The sequence below is a fragment of the Suricata suricatta genome, chromosome 2 (assembly GCF_006229205.1).
Source record: "Suricata suricatta isolate VVHF042 chromosome 2, meerkat_22Aug2017_6uvM2_HiC, whole genome shotgun sequence".
NCBI lineage: Eukaryota > Metazoa > Chordata > Mammalia > Carnivora > Herpestidae > Suricata > Suricata suricatta.
In genome coordinates this window covers 12346859-12366295 of record NC_043701.1, presented here as the reverse complement: position 1 = coordinate 12366295, position 19437 = coordinate 12346859, and the positions used below count along the sequence as shown (strand labels likewise).

Sequence of the window (19437 nt, the reverse complement as noted above, 5' to 3'; positions counted from 1 at the left end):
AGCTGCAAAACTGACTTTTTAATTTAAAAAACATATTTATGGGTTCTGGGGGTTAGGGAGTGGATATTTTTGGGGAGCCATTGTTCTGCCTAACACAGAAGTCTTTAATATACAGATTGTGTTTTAAACTTAGGAAATATTACCCAAGGATACTGTGTGGTTGTCTACACCAGTCTACATTTGCTGGATGATGGAAAACTTTACCTATCCTTGTCCTGTATTCCCCAGTCTCTTGGATATCCAGAATTCCTTGATCTTTTCTGGATTTGGGGCCCCCAGAGTGCTCAGTTGTCAAGTTCTTTACCGAGTCCTCAACCAGAGGACTTGTACCGGCTTTCTTGACCTTATTAATCGCATGGTCTGTGGCTAAGCCCAATTTCTGCCCTTCTTTCATCTCCTCTCCGCCATATCTACCTCTGGACTTTTCCACCTCCCTGAGATTATGCTCTTCTTGGATCTAGATGACTGCATCTTGTTTTGGAGCTTCCAGGCTTCCTGCTGGACTTGATTTATAGCATTGACCTTGTCCTGATGTTCTTCTTGTTACTTCTTACACATCTACTAACTCTCTCTCTGCAGCATGCTGCAGTCAGTGCAGCAGTGAGAGGGAGCATGGCCATCCTTAGGGGAGATTATTCCAGTACCCAGGATCTTAGCCACAAGTGAAAGCTTCAAGCTCTTTGAATGGTAAGAGAAGTAGCAGGAAAATAGAAGCCAAAATCTGTTGTGATGCCACAGACTCCCCTATAATTTTGAGGCTGAGAGCATTGGATTGAGGATCTGACATTTGGAGGTTCCATTCTAGGCTCTGATGTCCGTCAGCTTTGCATGATGTTAAGTACTCTCTTTTAGTCTCATATGGTACTGTACTGTAGGTCAGTGAGGATGAAAGATAACCTCAGAGGTTTAGTGCGAGCATTAAGCGAGCTAATGGGTGTAATCCTAGTACTGTGTGATGAGTGCTCATGTCATGTTTTGTCCTTGGTTCTTCCCCTAATTATGGGATATGGGCAGAGACACAACCAAGAAGACATAAGCTACTAGTGTAATGCATTTTTGTTTGGAGATTTTTATTTTGAGTTTGGAGAAAGTAGCGGCTTGTATAGTCAATGACTAGAGCCGGTGGGATGCAGAGAGAGAGTAGTAGGGTGTCATTTATCTTTAGTGATGTTCTCAATCCAGGAGGTATATTTGTGAACATTGGTATAGATTCCGACATCCCCTCCCATGAAGTGTCCGACTTCGATCCCCTGGAGCTTGTTTTTGCAGATGACGGTAGCGACGGCCACCTCCTACCAGAGAGCGTGCAGAGAGAGGGAAACAGAGAGAGAGAGATGATGATAAGATCTTCTCACAAGAGCCCTGTAGTTCCTGCCCAAAGGTAGCATGCTAGGTCAGGAAAACAACCCCAAATTTGAAGATAGGAAGCTGGAGTCATTTATCTAGCTTTGCTGTAACTAGCCTTGTTTCATCTTGAGAAAGTCAGAGAAAAGCCTCTCTAGAACTCACATGTAAAATGAGTCAAAACCCCATTTATTTGGACTGGTGAAGCCAGTTTCCCTTGTGAAAAGTTTGAATTTTTTCTTAAAGCAATGCCTATTTTTACTTGCAGCTATGAGAATAATAAATCTAACAAAGTGTTTGTTATTAACTATAGGTGCTTCATGACACCCTTGAATGGATAAATACATTTGTTAGGAGGGCCTTGAATGGATAAAGACATCTGTAAGGAGAAACAATGGGGGCTTTGCTGCAGCCTTATCAAATGCTCAAAAAATTGTGAGGATGAGGGCTTCCTCATTCTCTAATCATTGTCATGATTAGTTAACTAGACACATGCAAGCAAATGAAAACTGAAGATAGAGAAAAGATTACCCCAAAAATTCGGCTGAACACTTTCACAAATTTCACACATAAGGAGTTCCTGTGGCGTTTTCCTTGTTCTGTTTTCTGGCACTCTTTATCAGTCATCACAGGGGCCTCCAGGTTCTGCCTTAAATCAGGATGTCTGCCTGAGGGAAGACAGAATAAAAGAATGTTTACTGCTCAGAACTTTTATTTAGCACCCCCCCCCCAATCACTGCCCTCTATTTCAACTGGTGTTTTGCGTGTACCTCTAAAGAAAAAGGGTCTGAGAAAAGGGAAGGATCTTGTGCATGGTTATGAGAATTAATCTAGAGGATTGGAAAATAGCCTGCATTTCCCTTTAAGAAGGGGTTTTCTTTCCATGTGTCTAGTCTTGGAGGAATATGGGGTGACCTGACTCAAGTCCTCAGAGGGGTCCCCTACATGCAAGATGAGGCTGCATACAAGGGAGGAGCACAGCCCCTCCGATGTGAATCCTGTCTCTGGCAGTCAGGAATGGTGTGGCCTGTGTGCAGAGTCAGGTGCCCTGCTGGCTCTGGCCGTTAGAGCCTGGAAGAGGTGGCACTGTGTCATCACTGGGAGGGGAGGAGCTTTGGACTTCTGGATGGGTCTCTTTCTGCTAGAGCCCTCATGGTCTCTGTCCGTTCTCCTCTTCTCTCTTCTCAGCTGTGTGGACATGGGTAACTGATGACCCTGATTTGCTGTGGAAGGTACACTCACCATTGTTTTCTTGGCTCCAGTCCAAACCTGAGAGCAGACAGACAGTGCCTGGCCGGACATTGCTGGTGGCGAGGGCAAGTGGCTGGACTTTGTTGTTGAGGTTGGCAGGCTTGGCCAGCTTAATGAGCATGAGGTCATCCTGGGGGTCGGTATCGCTGGAGTTCCAATAGCGGACAATCTGAATGGGGCTGATTGTCTGCTCTGTGCCATCTCTGACTCGGACCCTGAAATTTCCCAGCATCACTTTCAGGTTTCTGGAGGGAGAAGGGTTGGACGTCATCACTGTCACTATCACCACCACTGCCACCACCATCATCATCATTATCATCATCGTCATCAAAGATATTAAATGTTATAATGCATCAGGTAATATGCCAAGTGCTCTATCTGGATTCTGGATTACTTCATTTGCTGCTCTCAACAAAACTATGAAGGGTATTCTATCTTTAATCCATTTCCCAGAGGAAGTAATGGAGCCACATAGCAGTAATCCCCCTCCCCCCCACGTTAGGTGGTAGAGACTTAACCACTGTGTTTTCATATGGCATCCTTAATGTAGTAGAGAGGAAAATCATGCATGGCATAAAAATAATATTTTCTTTCCACTCCAGCCCAGCCTCTCTAACTGGGCATTTCCCTTCTGGTCGAGGTAAGAGAATGGGATGACCTGAGTGGTGGAGATCTGTTTGTTTCATTAGAACCACTTGCAACCCTACTTCATCCTGCTCTCTGCCTTTGGAAGGTGATATATATGGATTAAGCCAGTGAGGTCTCCTCTCCTCTGCTCTCTGGTTGGGTTTGGGTTGAGAGCAAGCACCAAGAAGTAGTTAGAGGAGAGGAGTGAGGTTGGGGTACTATCCTCCCAGCCCCCTCCCTGCAGGGCTGCCCCAGCTTCCATCAGGCAATCCCTGCACACAGTGCTTCCTCTCCTCCTCTCTCTCTCTTCCCCACTCTCCCTGCTCCCCTCCTTATAACCACGCTCTCCTCTTGCCCCTTTAGGTCTAGGGGTAGTAACTGTACCCCTCTAACACTAATCCTGGGGGCACTGAACTGTTCTTTGTGTTTTCCCTATAGCTTGTCCATACCTTTGTTGTTAGTCATTTTAAAAAATCTTCCTCAATTTGTTTCATTCAAGTGTACCCTCAGTTACCTGCTGGTCCCTTAATTGATAAAACACATTCATCTTGTCAGTAAAAAACTTGAAAAAAACTGATGGGAGACTGAGGAGGCGCAGTGTTTGATTTCCTCCCCAGCGGCACTACTGACATTTGGAGCCAGGCAATTGTTGTGGGATGCACATGTAGCATGGTTAGTAGCATCCTTGCCATGAGCCCTATTGGACAGATAGATTCCACTGTGACCACCGAAAATACCTTCACATTTTGCCAAATGTGCCCTGGAAGGAAAAGCTGCCTCTCTTTGAGAACCACTCATGTAGAATGAGTCAGGCTTTTTCAGGGGGTGGGAGTGGGGGTTCCCAACACTCACGGTAAGTAGCAGTGAGCAGGGGCCAGCACCCAGTTGTTTTTGATGAGGACACCGACACAGGGGTTGAAGTGAGACTTGAGGTATACCAAGTAGGGGGCGGGGTCTTCTTTCTGCACAGATGAGTGAGCAGAGAAAACTGTCCCTGGGAAAATAATCAGTATTCTTAATATATAAAACATTCTTCATATAGAAGACCTGTCTTAGGACAAACAAGACAGTTAAAGGTTTCCTAGTTGAAAGGGAATATGGATAGTTTAATTAATTAATTAATAATTATTTTCATGTTTATTTCATTTTTGAGAGACAGAGAGAGCCAGAATATGAGCAGGGATGGGGAGAGAGGTGACACAGAATCAGAAACAGGCTTCAGGCTCTGGGCTGTTAGCCCAGAGCACAACATGGGGCTCAAACTCATGAGCCATGAGATCATGACCTGAGCCAAAGTCAGACACTTAACCGACTGAGCCATCCAGCCACCCCAAGAATATGGATAATTTTAAAGAAATAATTGATTGGCCAAGAAATGTGAAAATATTTGACCCTCTTTTTCTTATAAAATGTAAATTAAAATGATATACCATTTTACCTGATACTTATAATAATAATTTTTGGTTTAATGTTGATAATATTGAATTTAAAAAAGTACAGAAAAGAAACTCTTTCACTACATATAGCAGTATGAATTGATTCTGTCTCATTGAAAAGTAATTTAGAAATAGGCATCAAAAGTGTAAATAGGTCATCACTTGTGACCTAATAATTCCAACCCTAAGAAACTACTCTAAAGTAATCAGATATAGACAAATATTATGAATGTGTGCTCATGTCAGCACTATTTATGATAGCTAAGCACTGGAAATATAAGTGTCCAATATGGTAATGTAAGACATTGAAATACAAAAGTACATCAACATATGGAAATGTTAAAATTGTATTTATAAAGAATATTAAACAGCAAAGGAAATATTGATAACCTTTAAGTTAAAATTAACAATGAAATTTATATTAATCTAGTAATCCAGTTGTCATTCCATTCCATTTGAATGAAAAATAAATAAGTAAAGCCAGGGAGTAAGCTGAAGTGTTAGCATGTGTTGACTGTGAGGTGAGATTATGGACAATGCTTATTTTTTCCTACTTTTTAATATTTCTAAGTTTTTAATATTAACATGTAATATTTTTTCAAATGAGTTATTAAAGAAAGACACCTGAGAAAGGGAGGAAGGCGGCTTGTAGTACCAGAAATAAAGCACTGTTCTTGTCTTGGTTCATCTATTTGCCCTTCCCAAGCCTTGGCCTCTGCTCCCTACACTCCTTTATGATCACACAGTTAGAAATCTCAAGGGAAAAAGGACAGGAGGTATTGAGGCATTGAGCTCTTAAGTGCTTTAAGTGGATTTATTTAACATCCTCACAACATCTCCGTAATATACCTAGTAATATCACCATTTTGATTGAAGAAACTGAAGCACGGATAGATTAATTGATTTGTCCATGCTCCCACGGCTAATAGTGATGCAACATAGGCAGTCAGGAGGTCGTGGGAGATGCCTCACCAGCACATTCTGCTGTCTGAGGGACTCACGGAAGTCAGGGGGTGCAGGAGGCAGGGCCATTGCATTTGATCTGTTGTTTCTACCTTCTTCAGTACCTGCTTTCCGAGTCTATAAGGTTTTGGAATAGGGGGGATAACAGGCTTTGAAATATGTTCTTTGTCCCTGTGACCACACTGGGACTTGCCTAGTGGGTGATGAGGCCCACATTTTTTTCCTTTTTTTTTTTTTTAATAATGGTTTATTGTCAGATTGGTTTCCATATAACACCCAGTGCTTCTCCCCACAAGGGCCCACATTTTTGAATCACCAGGAGGGAATGCTCACTGTTGAGCATTTTCCAAGGCAAGTGAGCACCATCACCCATTCAGTAGCTTAGCACTGGAAAGGTGAGCTCAGCCTCCTGAGAGCCTTTGGGTGTGGTCTGGGAGGGGAGATAGCTACTTCTCTCTATCACCATTTTTCTTAGACTCTTTTGTACCCTCTACACACCCCAGTCTTCCTGCCTCCAGCCTACATTAACCTGTGCCTTATAGGAAAGAGTAGAAGGTTGTGGATACATACCAGCAAGGACACCCAAATAGAAGATAAATTGCATAGCAGTCCAGATCTTTCCCCGTGGGAGGCAGAAGATCAGCAGGGTATAGAACTCTTGGGACAGTGTTCTCCTCAGGAATGCCTGGTAGTACCAATGAATATGGTTAGGCGTGAGGACACAAAATGGGATTGGAAAGCAACTCTGGGCATAAATGGGGGGAGGGGAGAAGGCTCCAGGTAGACAGATGAAGGTGTTTCTGCTCCAAGGAGGATTGGGGATAGGAGACTATGCCTCTCTTGGGTCTTTCAAGGAAGGAAAAAGAAGTCTGTTCCTTAGACTTCCAGATCCAGGTCCCTCTCCCTGCTATCCCTGAAAGCCCATCTGCCCAAGTCAGCTGTCTATGGGAAAGGGAGCTCTGGCTCAGGGCTTTTCTTGCTCATGGAGTTTCTGAGCCAGGGCTGTGGGGGACAAGATGCTCCACCTTAGCTCAGGTAGACAGTGTCCCCAGGTTTGCTCTGGACCCCCTAACAGCTGTACTTTCCCTTGGCCCCTCCCATCTTTATTACACTGCCTTCACCTTTCCCTGTGACCACTATTCCATCACTCAGTCATCACCAGGTCTGGTGGTCCTCATCACCAGCTTGGAGCTGAGGAAATGTGGACATGAAAATCACTCATAGAACAGTTATTTTGACAGTTGGAAAATGGTTTACATTCTGGATTATATTAAATTATGATCTACTGTGTATTGGTGATAGTTCACAAGGCAGGACCTGTTGGTGCTTTTTACCTAATGAAAATATTTCTCAGGCAATAATGAATGGCCAGGGTCATCCTTGGCCAATTCAGAGACCCTCTAACAAGAACAGTTTCACTAATAGTAACATCATTTGTACTCTTACCGAATCTGAGGCATTGAGCTTCTTTATGGATATTGTCCATGGAGTTTTGTATCAGGTCAGTCCGAGATTTGTAAAATTATTATACCTTGTACCACTCATCCTTCAGAGTTTCTTAAGCCCATAATCTCACTCCAGTGGCACAACAATTGTGCAAAGAGGAGACAGGGCTTTTTTCTTGATCTGGAGGTGGCAGAATTGAAATAGAACTTAAATAATTTTCTCAAAATCACACATGTTTGGAAAGAGTAGAAGTAGAATACTGGTCTCCTTATTGGGTACACACAGCTTTTCAACCACGTCCTCCAGGCTTCAGCTAATCAACTAGCATTCCTGGACCTTGGGAAGGTCCATTATGTCTCACAAGTTCCCTGGGGAATAGGACTTCTCTATGAAATACGCTTGAGGTTCAAAGGCAGGATGGAGCTATGGAAGGTTTTTTGTTGGTGCGGGTCGGAATAGTTAGCACAGGTGACAAGTTGAGAAAGAGATATTCTTCACTCTAAAGTTGTTTGTTCCAGATTTTTTGGAAAGTTTATGGACCAGGAAGGGAGTTTGAGGCCTTTCTAAAGACAGCAGATTTTCTGGGGAGGCTGGTTCTGGGGACTACCTGTCCATGAGTCTCAAATTAGTATCTCCAGCCCACACTGCCTGTCCCACAAGATGCGACTGCCTTCTGGAAAGCTTTTTTTTTTTTTTTTTTGTACCCGCTTTAGCTCTCTGAGATCTTGAGATTTAGCATGTCAAAATTTAACCCTTCATTCCTCCAGCCTTTCAAAAGCATTCTTTGCCTGTTTTTCTTATTTAAGCAGCTAATTCTGCCTTCCACTTATTTGATTTCTCTCTGTATCACCACTCAGCCTCAAACCATCCTACTTCCAGATGTTTCTTAAATCCAGCCTTGTCTTTCCATCCTCACTGCTGCCTTAACCTCGTTGCGCTTGAACTACTGCTTATGCCCATCTAGTATTGCTCAACTTGGTGTTCTTTTGTACTCAGAATTTTTTTCCTCCTAAAATGCAGATGCGATCATGCCAGTCTCCTTTTAAAAACTCTTGCCAGTAGAGTAGCCCCCCACATGCTTTAGAGGCCTCCCTTGATCTGCGTCCCATTTTGTCCTCTGTAGCCCTCTCTCCTCAGCTTCTCTCTCTGCCCCTCTCCCCTCCACCTGCTCCACGCACTTTTCTCCAGGCCTGCCAAACTACTTTCTTGCTTCAATACTAATACCTTTTTAACTTTAGCCTTTGAATGCTTCCTGCAGTTTGCTAATCCCATTTATTTTTTCCTTTTTTGTTTTAGGATACTAATATCTAATATGGACACTGTTCTTCTAGCTTCTCTTTGGAAAAATAATTTTAGAATTCTATAGAGGGATGGATGTGTGTGTGCGTGTGTGTGTGTGATATTCAACATTTCCTTGTATGTTTTTTATTTTTTGTTATTAAGTTCTTTTATTGGTATTACTACAGATCCTGTGTGCACATGGAGACATACCTGTCCATAGTCTCGTTCCACAAGCCATGAGGTTTACAGAGACTCTAATCCTATTGTTGTTTCATTCTGTCATCTGTCTTTCTATTTAGGTAATGTTCTTGTTATATTCTGCCACCAAAAATCAATTTGAAAAAGGCAGCTACAGAGAAAGGAGAGAATGAGAGAGAGAGAGAGAGAGAGAGAGAGAGAGAGAGAGAGAGCGAGCGAGCACACGAGAGAGCACTGCCTCCAGGAGGGCAGTGTAATAAGAACAGATTAGAGATCTGACAAGAACTCCTTGTGTTGGTATTGGTTGAGAACTTTTACTCAAATGGCGTCTGTGGCTGTGAGACGAGACCTGTGCAAGTGAAGCAGTTCTGAGGAGGGCGGGCTGGGCATCACCTGCATAGAGGGGAGGGGCCGATGTCACACAGAAGGGTAGGGCTCAGATCTGCTTCAGAGTGGCCCAGAAGGGACCACATGTTCCAATGGGACATGTAGAAAAAGGGGTGCTAGTCACACATTGTGGGGAAGGGGCCAGTGGAAACAACTGAGAGGCCAGGGGAGAGACTTGGGATGAATTTGAACTCCACGGAAGGTCTGCTTGACACCTGCTTTGGAATTCTTATCCCTCAGTGAGGTGGATAAAGCTCAGACCCCTGCTCCTTTTCAGATAGGGATGGCCTCAGTCAGACTGAGGTGTCTGTGCCTACTGACAGAGGGGGGCAGCTGTGATTGATGAACCCGCTTTCACGCTGAGGGTCCAGAGTGGAAGGAGACCCCCCTAGATGATAGACTTCTGTAGAGTCTGTATCCTCAGATCTCCTGCCTGCAGCTTCTCCCACTGTTCGGAATCCCCGAGCAGGGCATAAGGTCTGTCCCTGTCTTGTACCTGTCAGTTTCCACTATATCTGTATTCTCAGCACAGGATTCGGGCATCAACATGAATCGCATCCTGTTAACCTTGATGATGGTGACTGGTGAGTAACCGAAGGGGGATCTTTGTCATGGTTATTAGGACTCTGTCCACAGCTGTGGAGCTGTGTTGGGGAGGGAGAGCTGGAGGGTCAAGTCAAGGACATGCAAGTTTGGGAGGTGGGTGATAGGTTACTCCTTTTCTGTACCGGCTCAGTCATTTGTAGGACTTAAGTAAAACCTTTTATTTTGGGGATTCAAACCTCCTCCCAATGTATGATAAAGTTCTTGGGCTAAAACATGGAGGCAAACTGGAAAGGAGGATAGAGATAGGAGCCTGGAAGGGTGGGCATGAACTTATAAAAGACACAGGAAACAAAGCAGCAGGTATTCTGCTGTAAGGTCCAAAAGGAAAAGGTCAACTTTGCCCTTTGTATGTAATGTGCAATAATAATAATAATTGACATCACTACCACCACCATAAAAGCACATACCTATATGGTGCTTATATAACAGACACTGCTTTTTACATATTAGCTCATTAAATTCTTTTTAAGAATTAATTTATTTTTTATAGAGAAAGAGAGAGTGTGAGCACACATGCTTGTGCAGGGGAGTGTGGGAGGTGGGGAGGGGCAGAGAGAAAGGGAGAGAGAGAATCCCAGGAGCCCAACAGGAGGCTCCAACCCACAAACCCCTAATATCATGACCTGAGCTGAAGTCAAGAGTTAGTTGCTGAGCTGAGTGAGCCAACCTGTTATCCCTAACTCATTTAATTCTTAATACAACTTTGTGTGATAAGTATTATTATTGTTGTCATTTTTTTGGATGAGGAAACCAAGGCACAGAGTAATTATAATGTGCCCGTAATGAAGTTGGTATGCTTCTGTAATTAGGGATTTATGCTCTCTTACCTAGTTAGGGACAGATACCCTAACCTCTCGGAACCTTAGTTTCTGTATATACAACATGAGAAAAAGACCCATCTTTTAAAGACATGCAATGATTTCTATGCCTATGTTAGACTAAGTGGAGTTAGCCAAGTTAAGTGGGGTAGGGGCTGGGTAGGTCGTTTTAGACAGAGGAGCCAGTAAGTGTGAAGGTCATGAGGTGTGACATGTTTAACTAAAAGACCATCTGTGTGGTTGGAGCGCAGAGGAAGGAAGTAGATTAAGAATCATATAGTAGAGGGTCTTCTAGCCTTAATTTTAGAAATGATCCTGAATATAATAGGAATCCTTTAAAGAGTTTTAAATATGAGTGTTATATTACCACACTTACAATTTTAAAATATTCACATGACTTCAGTATGGAGAATGGATTTGAGCAGATACAAGTCATGGGTGGGAAAGATCTGGGGAGAAATTTAAGAGACTGCTGCGACTCTCAGGGCAACAGAGTGGCCTAGAGTGGGGGCAGTGAGGACGAAATAAAGTAAAAGGATTCCAGAGGCGACAAGGACATAGAAGTTGTAATCAACTGAATGTGAGGAATGAAGATAGGAAAAAGTAAAGGGTGTCAATCAGACTTCTGATTGGTGAATGGTGGTACAATTTACCAAAATAGGGAACATTGGAAAAGAAGGAGATATTTGGGGGAGGTGCTTTTGAAATCTCAAATGGAGATGTCCACCTGAATACAAGGGTCAGGAACTCATGACGGGAGTCTGAGCTGGGATACAGATTTGGGAACTTCTGTATCCCAGCTCAGACTCCTGTTAGCAATTTTGAAAGGATTTGAATTCATAGGAATGAGTGGAAAAGATTACTTGAAAAGAATTTACAGAAAAGGAATGTGTAAAAGACAGAACTATGAAAAATTCCAACTGCCTTTCTTGGTTTAAAATTATCGTTTTGAAATAATTATGCATTTATAGGAAGTTGCAAGAAATGTACAGAGGAGTCCCATGGACCCTTCCTGTGGTTTCCACCATGTATAACTATGTATAACTCATATAACTTATATAACTTTTATAACATGTATAGCTTGTTTAACTACGGCACGACAGCAAACCAAAGGAGTGACATTGGTATGATCCACAGAGTTTATTCCGCTTTCTCCAGTTTTACCTGTGTGTGTGTGTGTGTGTGTGTGTGTGTGTATTTAAATCTGTGCAACTTCACGTGTGTAGGTCTATGCATCCACCACCATTTTCAAGGCACAGAATAGTCCATCACCAGAGCCTCCTTCTAGCCACGCACCATTTCATTCTCCTCCTGCACACTGCCCCCCTTCCCTAACCCGTAGCAACTACTAGTATGTTCTCCATTTCTGTAATTTTGTTTCAAGAATATTATACAAATGGAATCATACAGTGTGTTGTATTTTAGGATTGGCTCTTTTCACTCAGCATGATTCCCTAGAGATTTGTCCAAGATGTGTGTAGAGCAACCGTTTATTCTTTTTATCACTATTATTCTGTGGAATGGTTGTACTCTGGTTTGCTTAATCATTCAACCATTGAAGGGCATCTAGCTTGTTTTCAGATTTTGACTTGTACAAATGAAGCTGCTGCATTTTTTTGTGATAGTAAGTCTTTGTTTGTCTGGGATGTAAGTCCAAGTTGCAATTTCTGCCTTATGGTAATCGTATGTTTAGTTTAATAGCATATTGTTTTTCAGGTTAGCTGCACCATTTTAGATTCTCACCAACAATGTATAAGTAAGTGGTTTTCTCTACTTCCATGCCAGCATTTGATGTTGTCACCAAATTTCACTATTTTTCATACTAGCTGTTCTCTTAGATACATAGTAATACCTCACTGAAATTTTAACGTTTATTTTCCCAGTGACTGGGGATGTCGAATATCTTTTCATATGCCTGTTTATATTACAGATATTTTCTTTAGTGAAGTGTTTTTTTCTTGTCCTTTGCCTATTTTCTAATCAGGCTGTTGAGTCTGAGAGTATGTATATAGATCAGACATAAGTCTTTTCTCAGCCAGGAGGGTTGCGCATGTATCTCCCAGTCTATAACTTGTCTTTAAACTGTCTTCAGAGGCTCTTTTATGAAGCAATTGTTTTTAATTTTGATGAATATACCCAGGGAAGTTAGTGTTAAGTTGTTCCGTAAGTCCCCAGGTTCCTTAGGCAGACCACTTACTTCTTTCCATTTACTCAGTCTTTCTACCTTTGTTTGTTGTGTTTGTTGTGCAGGAGCTTTTAGTTGAGAAAGTGAAGAGTTGGGGGGAATGGGGCTACTCCTTCTTGGACCAAATGGAAAGGTGAGCTCTACTGCGTTAGGGGCTGCTAGAGGATGAGAGCCTGGTAAAGTACCTTATGAGGCAGGAGAAAATAACAATGTAATTTACACCAGTCAGAGGAGGCTGTGGAGGACGAGGTAGTTAATGTCTATGTCTGTGACAAGTTAAGAAAGTTAAGCTGCAGACACACTGGAAGCAGATGTTGCATTAATATGGAGTAAAGATTTGCCCAGTTCAAGTATGACTCAAGGACATTAGGACAAGGGAGTTCTGAAGAGTAATAGGAAGATCATTAAAATGACAAAGGAATCTATCTCAGAGAGGGAAGGTAGAACAGGCAACAACCGATTGGAATGGAAGGAAAGGAGGCAATGTGTAAGTTTCTAACACATTCTTGGAATCAGTGACTTTGTAAAGCTCAGTTAAGAGTGAGTTAGGTCAAGAGGGGTTTGGTGGGAAGAAATGAGAAGTATTAGAGTAAATACCCCATATTTGGTTGGGGGCTCAGCCAGGTATATTAGGAGAAAACCTGTTCCTCAGCTTTCCTTGGACGTCCCTGTGGCTTGAAGGAACTCTGTCTTGTTGCTACCGGTAAGAAGGAGCTAGTGTAGTGCATACTCCTTAAAGGCTAGCTAGAGAAGGTTTGGAGTCAGGGATAGATTGTGGGAATTAAATAAGATCTGGATTTATGCACTGAAATATCTTAGAGTAAGAAGGAATGTGAAGATTATCTGTGTCAATGGTTCTCAACTTTTTTGAGCATGAAAATTCCTTTTAGTCTTAAAATTTTTTATTCATTCATTCATTTATTCATTCATTCATTCATTTATAGTGTGAGTAGTGGAGAGGGGCAGGAGAGAGAGAGACAGAGAGAGAGAGAGACAGAGAGAGAGAGAGAGAGAGACAGAGAGAGAGAGAGAGAGAGAGAGAGAGAATGAAGAGAATGAATCCCAAGTAGGCAAATAAGCTCCACTGTCAGTATGTAGCCTGACACTGGGCTTGATCCCACAACCCTGGGATCATGACCTGAGCCAAAATCAAGAGTCAGATGCTCAACTGACTGAGCCATCCAGTCACCCCTATTTTGAATCTTTTAATGAGAATTAATGACTGACTTATGTAATGACAAGGTAAATTAACTATCTTTGTTAAAGCAGTGTGTATCTTATTATCAAAATACTGTTTAACTGGATTTTCTGCCAGTTTTACTTTTGAAATCGATCTTATGTCCATGCATCCACCTGGGTGCTTGTCTCCAACTCCACCACTGCCACTTTAGTGCAAGGCACATCACTTTTTGCCAGGTCTATTCAGTAAGCCCAACTGTTTCTATAGTCCATTTCTAATCAAAATACAGTGATGTTTTAAAAATTAATTGGATCACATAACTTGTGTACATCCAAATTCTTTAATAGATTTTTAGTACACTTAGAATAAAATCCAAATTCCTGACTATGGCTTTCAAGCCCTGCTTGATGAGGTCCCTGCCTCCTCTCAAGGCTCATCTTAGGCCAGTCTTTTCCTCTCCCACTAGACTTCAATTTCTTGGTTCTCTTCAGACTCCTGAGCGTTCCCAGTTCTTTCCCATAACTGAGCCTTTGCACATGCAGTTTCTTTCCTGAAAAGCTCATTCTTCTGTTCTTCCCATGGCTGGTTTTCTCGTCTTTGATGTCTCAGATTACCTGTCACCCAGCAAATATTTCTTTGGCCACCCAAACTAAATTAGATCCTTTACTTACCCTCTCTTATTATTCTTTTTCATGGAAAATTTTATCTCATCACAACTATAATTACTTGCTTATTGCCTATCTCCCTCATTTCATGAAGACAAAGTCTACTTCTATTTTGAATACCCTTTTATATTAACATTGAATATGTTAGTGGCACATAGTAGATATTCAGGAAATATTTTTTTAAATGAATGCATGCATATATGAATTTGGAAAAAAGTACACACACATATATATAACATTAGCTCTGAGTCTTCTGATGATGCCTACTTCACTTATGGATTAAAAAAAAAACCATTTCATTAATTTCAGAGCCTCCCAGTGGATCCCTGCATACAAGGTGAATTTTATTCCAATTGCTTACAAATTAATTTGTATAATACATGCATATTGTGCTCCTACCATGTGCCAGACACTGTCCTAGATAGTGGGGGATAGTGTACACATTATCGTTTCTTCACTACTTATTGTCTACAGGTGACAATCCAGACAATCCTAGGATCCAGAAATAAAATTGACAAAACAAGAAAAACCCAAATTGGAACAAAGTGACAAATATAAGAAAGGATCAGAGAAAATCTCCAGAAACAACAAGTAATAAAAATGGCAGTAAATACATATCTATCAATAATTACTTTAAATGTAAATGGACTAACTGCTCCAATCAAAAGACAGAGATGTAAGAATGGATTTATTTATTTATTTTTATTTTTTATTTTTTTAGAATGGATTAAAAAAAGACCCAACTAGGGGTGCCTAAGTGGCTCAGTCAGCTAAGCATCCGACTTAGGTCATGATCTCAGGTCATGGTCTCATTGTTCATGAGCTTAAGCCCCACAGTAGTCTGTGTGCTGACAGCTCTAAGCCTGGAGCCTGCTTTGGATTCTCTGTTTTCCTCTCTCCCTGCCCCTTCCCAACTCGAACTCTGTCATTCTCTCTCTCAAAAATAAATAAATGTTAAAAATTTTTTAAAAAATTCCAACTATATGCTGCCTACAGGAAACTTATTTTATACCTGAAAACACCTGCAGATTGAAAGTAAGGGGTGGAGAAACATTTATCATGTAAGTGGATATCAAAAGAAAGCTGAAGTAGAAATATTTATATCAGACAAACTAAACTGTAAAACAAATGCTGTTAAAAGATAAAAGAAAGGCACTGAATAATAGTAAAGGGGGCCAATCCAACAAGACCTAATCATTATAAATATTTACGCCCCCAACATGGAACACTCGAATATATAAAACAATAACAAGCATAAAGGAACTGATTGATAATAACACAATAATAGTAGGGGACTTTTACATCCCACTGACATCAATGGGGGTTGATATAAGTTGGGTGTTGGATCATCTAAATAGAAAATAGACAAGAAAACAGTGGCTTTGAATGACACACTGGACCAGATGGACATAATGTATATTCAGAACATTCCATCCTAAAACAGCAGAATAAACATTCTTTTCAAGTGCACATGGAAAATCCTCCTGAATAAGTCACATGTTAGGTCATAAAACAGTCCTCAACAAATACAAAAAAGATTGAAATCATACTATACACTTCTTTTTGACCACAACATTACGAGCCTAGAATTCAACCACAGAAAAAATTTGTAAAGACTACAAATGCATGGATGTGAAACTATATGTGACTAAAAATTAACTAGCAAATCAAGGAAGAAAATTTGAAAACATATGGAAACACATAAAAATGAAAACACAACAGTCCAATACCTTGGGATACAGTCCTAAGAGGGAAGTATATAGCAATACAGACCTACATCAAGAAGCAAGAAAAATCTCAAATAAACAACCAAATGTTACACCTAAAGGAGCTGGAAGAAAATCAAATAAAGCCTAAAGCCAGCAGAAGGCAGAAGATAATAAAGATTAGAGCATAAATAAAGACTGTAGAAACAAACAAACAAAAACAGCAACAATAGAACAGATCAGTGAAGCCAGGAGCTGGTTCTTTGAAAAAAATTAGTAAAATTGACAATTCATAAAATCACAAATGGGAGAGGAGAAATAACAACCAGCACCACAGAAACACAAACAATTATTAGAGAATATTATAAAAAACTATGCAAACAAATTGGACAACCTAGAGGAAATGGATAAATTTCTAGAAACATATAAAGTACCAAAACTGAAACAGGAGAAAATAGGAAACTTGAACAAATCAGTAACCAGCAAAGAAATTGAATCAGTGGTCAAAAAATTCCCAAGAAACAAAAGTCCAGAGATAGATAGCTTCACAAGCAAATTCCACCAAACATTTAAAGATCAGTTAATACGTATTTTTCTTAAACTATTTCCAAAAAATAGAAATGGAAGAAAAACTTCCTCATTTATACTATGAAGCCAGAATTACCCTGATACCAAAACAGATAATAACATCACTCAAAAAGAGAACTATAGGCTAATATCTCTGATGAACCTGGATACAAAAACTCTCAATAAAATACTAGCAAATTGAATCTGTTAAAAGAATCATTCACCACAATCAAGTGGAATTTATTCCTGGGCCATAAATGTGGCTTAATATTTGCAAGTCACTCAATGTGATACACCACATTAATAGAATAATAAGGGTCATATGATCTTTCAATAGATGCAGAAAAAAGCATTTGACAAAGCACAACATCTATGCACGTTAAAAGCACTTGACAAAGTAGGGTTTGAGGGAACATACCTCAACATAATAAAGGCCATATATGAAAACCCCACAGGTAATATCATCCTAAATAGGGAAAAACTGACCCCTTTTTCTCTATGATCAGGAATGACAGGGTTGTTCACTGTAACCACTTTTATTCAACATATTACTAGAAGTCCTAGCTACAGCAATCAGACAACAAAAAGAAATAAAAGGCATCCAAATCAGCAAGAAGTCAAATTTTCTTTTTTTTTTTTTTAAATGTTTTATTTTATTTTTGATACAGAGAGAGACAGAGCATGAGAGGGGGAGGGGCAGAGAAAGAAGGAGACACAGAATCTGAAGCAGGCTCCAGGCTCTGAGCTGGCTGTCAGCACAGAGCCTGACGTGGGGCTCGAACCCACGAACGTGAGATCTGACCTGAGCTGAAGCCGGAGGCTTAACCGACTGAGCCACCCAGGCGCCCCAAGAAGTCAAATTTTCAAAATTTCAGACAACATGATACTCTATATAGAAAACCTGAAAGACTCCACCAAAAAATTGCTAGAGATGATACACGAATTCAATAAAGTCTTAAGATTAAAAAAAATCAACATTCAGAAATCTGTTGTATTTCTCTATACCAATAATGAAGCAGAAGAAAGAGAAATTAAGGAATCAATCCCATTTACAACTACACCAAAACCCATAAGATACCTAGGATAAACCTAACCAAAGAGGTGAAAGACCTGTACTCTGAAAACTGTAAAACACTGATGAAAGAAATTGAAAATGACACAAAGAAATGGAAAGACATTATATACTTATGGATTGGAAGAAAAATGTTATTAAAATGTCTATAATACCCAAAGCAATCTACACATTTATTGCAATCCCTATCAAAATACCAACAGCATTTCTCACAGAACTAGAACAAAGAGTCCTAAAATTCCACAAAAGACCTGAACAGCCAAAGCAATCTTGGAAAAAAGAACATTCAAAATGGATTAAAGACCTAAATGTGAGACTTGAAGCCATAAAAATGATCTTTGACATTGGCCATAGCAACTTCTTTCTAGATATGTCTCCTAAGGCAAGGGAAACAAAAGCAAACATAAACTATAGGGACTTCATAAAATAAAAAGCATCTGCACAGTGAAGGAAATAATCAACAAAACTAAAAGGCAGCATAATGAATGGGAGGAGATATTTGCAAATGGCGTACCTGATAAAGCATTAGTATCTAAAATATGTAAAGAACTTATAAAACTCAGTACCCCCCAAATGAATAACCCAATTAAAAAATGGGCAGAAGACATGAATAGACAGTTGTCCAAAGAAGATATACAGATGGCCAACAGATACATGAAGAGCTGCTCAACATCACTCATCAGAGAAATGCAAATCAAAACCACAGTGAGATACCACCTCACACATGTCAGAATGAGTAAAATCAAAAACATAAGAAACAAGTGTTGGGTGAGGATGTGAAAAGAAAGGAACCCTCTTATACTGTTGGTGGGAATGCAAACTGGGGCAGTCACTGGAAAGCAGTATGGAGACTCCTCAAAAAATTAAAAACAGAACTACCCTATGATCTAGCAAATCTACTAATTGAAAGGGATACATGAACTCCAATGTTTATAGCAGCATTATCTATAATAGCCAAACTTTGGAAGGAATCCAAGTATCCATTGACTGATAAATGGATAAAGAAGACGTGATATAGATTCACAATGGAATATTACTCAGCCATAAAAAAGAAAGATATCTTGCCATATGCAATGATGTTGACAGAACTAGAGAGTATTATGCCAAACAAAATAAGTCAGAGAAAGACACATACCATATGATTTCAGTCACATCTGGAATTTAAGAAACAAAGCAAATAAGCAAAGGGGGAAAAGGGAGAAAGAGAGAGGCAAACCAAGAAACAGACTCTTAACTATAGAGAACAAACTGATGGTTACCAGAAGAGAGGTGGGTGGGGGGATGGGTGAAATAGGTGATGGGCATTAAGGAGTACACTTGTTGTGATGAGCACTGGGTGTTGTATGGAAGAATTAAATTACTATATTGTACACTCAGAGCTAATATAAGCACTGTATATTAACTAAATGGAATTAAAATAAAAACTTAAAAAATAGTTTTATACTTTCCTGCCTTTCCTAAACTGGAGAAAGCAGGATTTAATTTGCTTTTTTGAACCCATCAACCAAATGCCACCAAGAATACAGCAATAATGAAAATAGTGAGGTTTTTATTTTTTTAATACAGCAGGAAGAACATACTCCCAAGAACCTCAGAAGTACTGCAGATGGGAGGGGCACCTTACAGGGCTTGAGCTTGTGCTGGATAATTTTGAAGATGGACTTAGAGAAATGGGATCTGTTCTGAATTGGGTTTCTCAAAAGTT

The 19437-nt window shown here is 40.4% G+C and overlaps 2 protein-coding genes across 3 annotated transcripts in view; one reads left to right on the top strand and one right to left on the bottom strand.

Annotated features, from left to right (window-relative positions):
• Positions 1-1049: 1049 nt before the first annotated feature.
• On the bottom strand, positions 1050-6718 carry PRSS37 (serine protease 37). The gene is made up of 6 exons (XM_029955318.1): positions 6647-6718; positions 6192-6306; positions 4075-4216; positions 2587-2840; positions 1876-2012; positions 1050-1292 (listed from the first exon to the last, which is right to left on the bottom strand). The coding sequence occupies exons 2-6, from the start codon at positions 6223-6225 to the stop codon at positions 1152-1154; spliced, it is 708 nt and encodes a 235-aa protein (XP_029811178.1). The 5' UTR covers positions 6226-6306; positions 6647-6718; the 3' UTR covers positions 1050-1151.
• A 2304-nt stretch (positions 6719-9022) lies between these two features.
• Positions 9023-19437, top strand: part of LOC115304956 (serine protease 58-like) — a 41999-nt gene continuing 31584 nt past the window's right edge. For both annotated transcript variants that reach the window (XM_029955312.1, XM_029955306.1), the window contains exon 1: positions 9023-9517. In XM_029955312.1, coding sequence (XP_029811172.1) covers positions 9481-9517 — 37 coding nt within the window. In that variant the 5' untranslated portion in view covers positions 9023-9480. The remainder of the gene's footprint in view (positions 9518-19437) is intronic.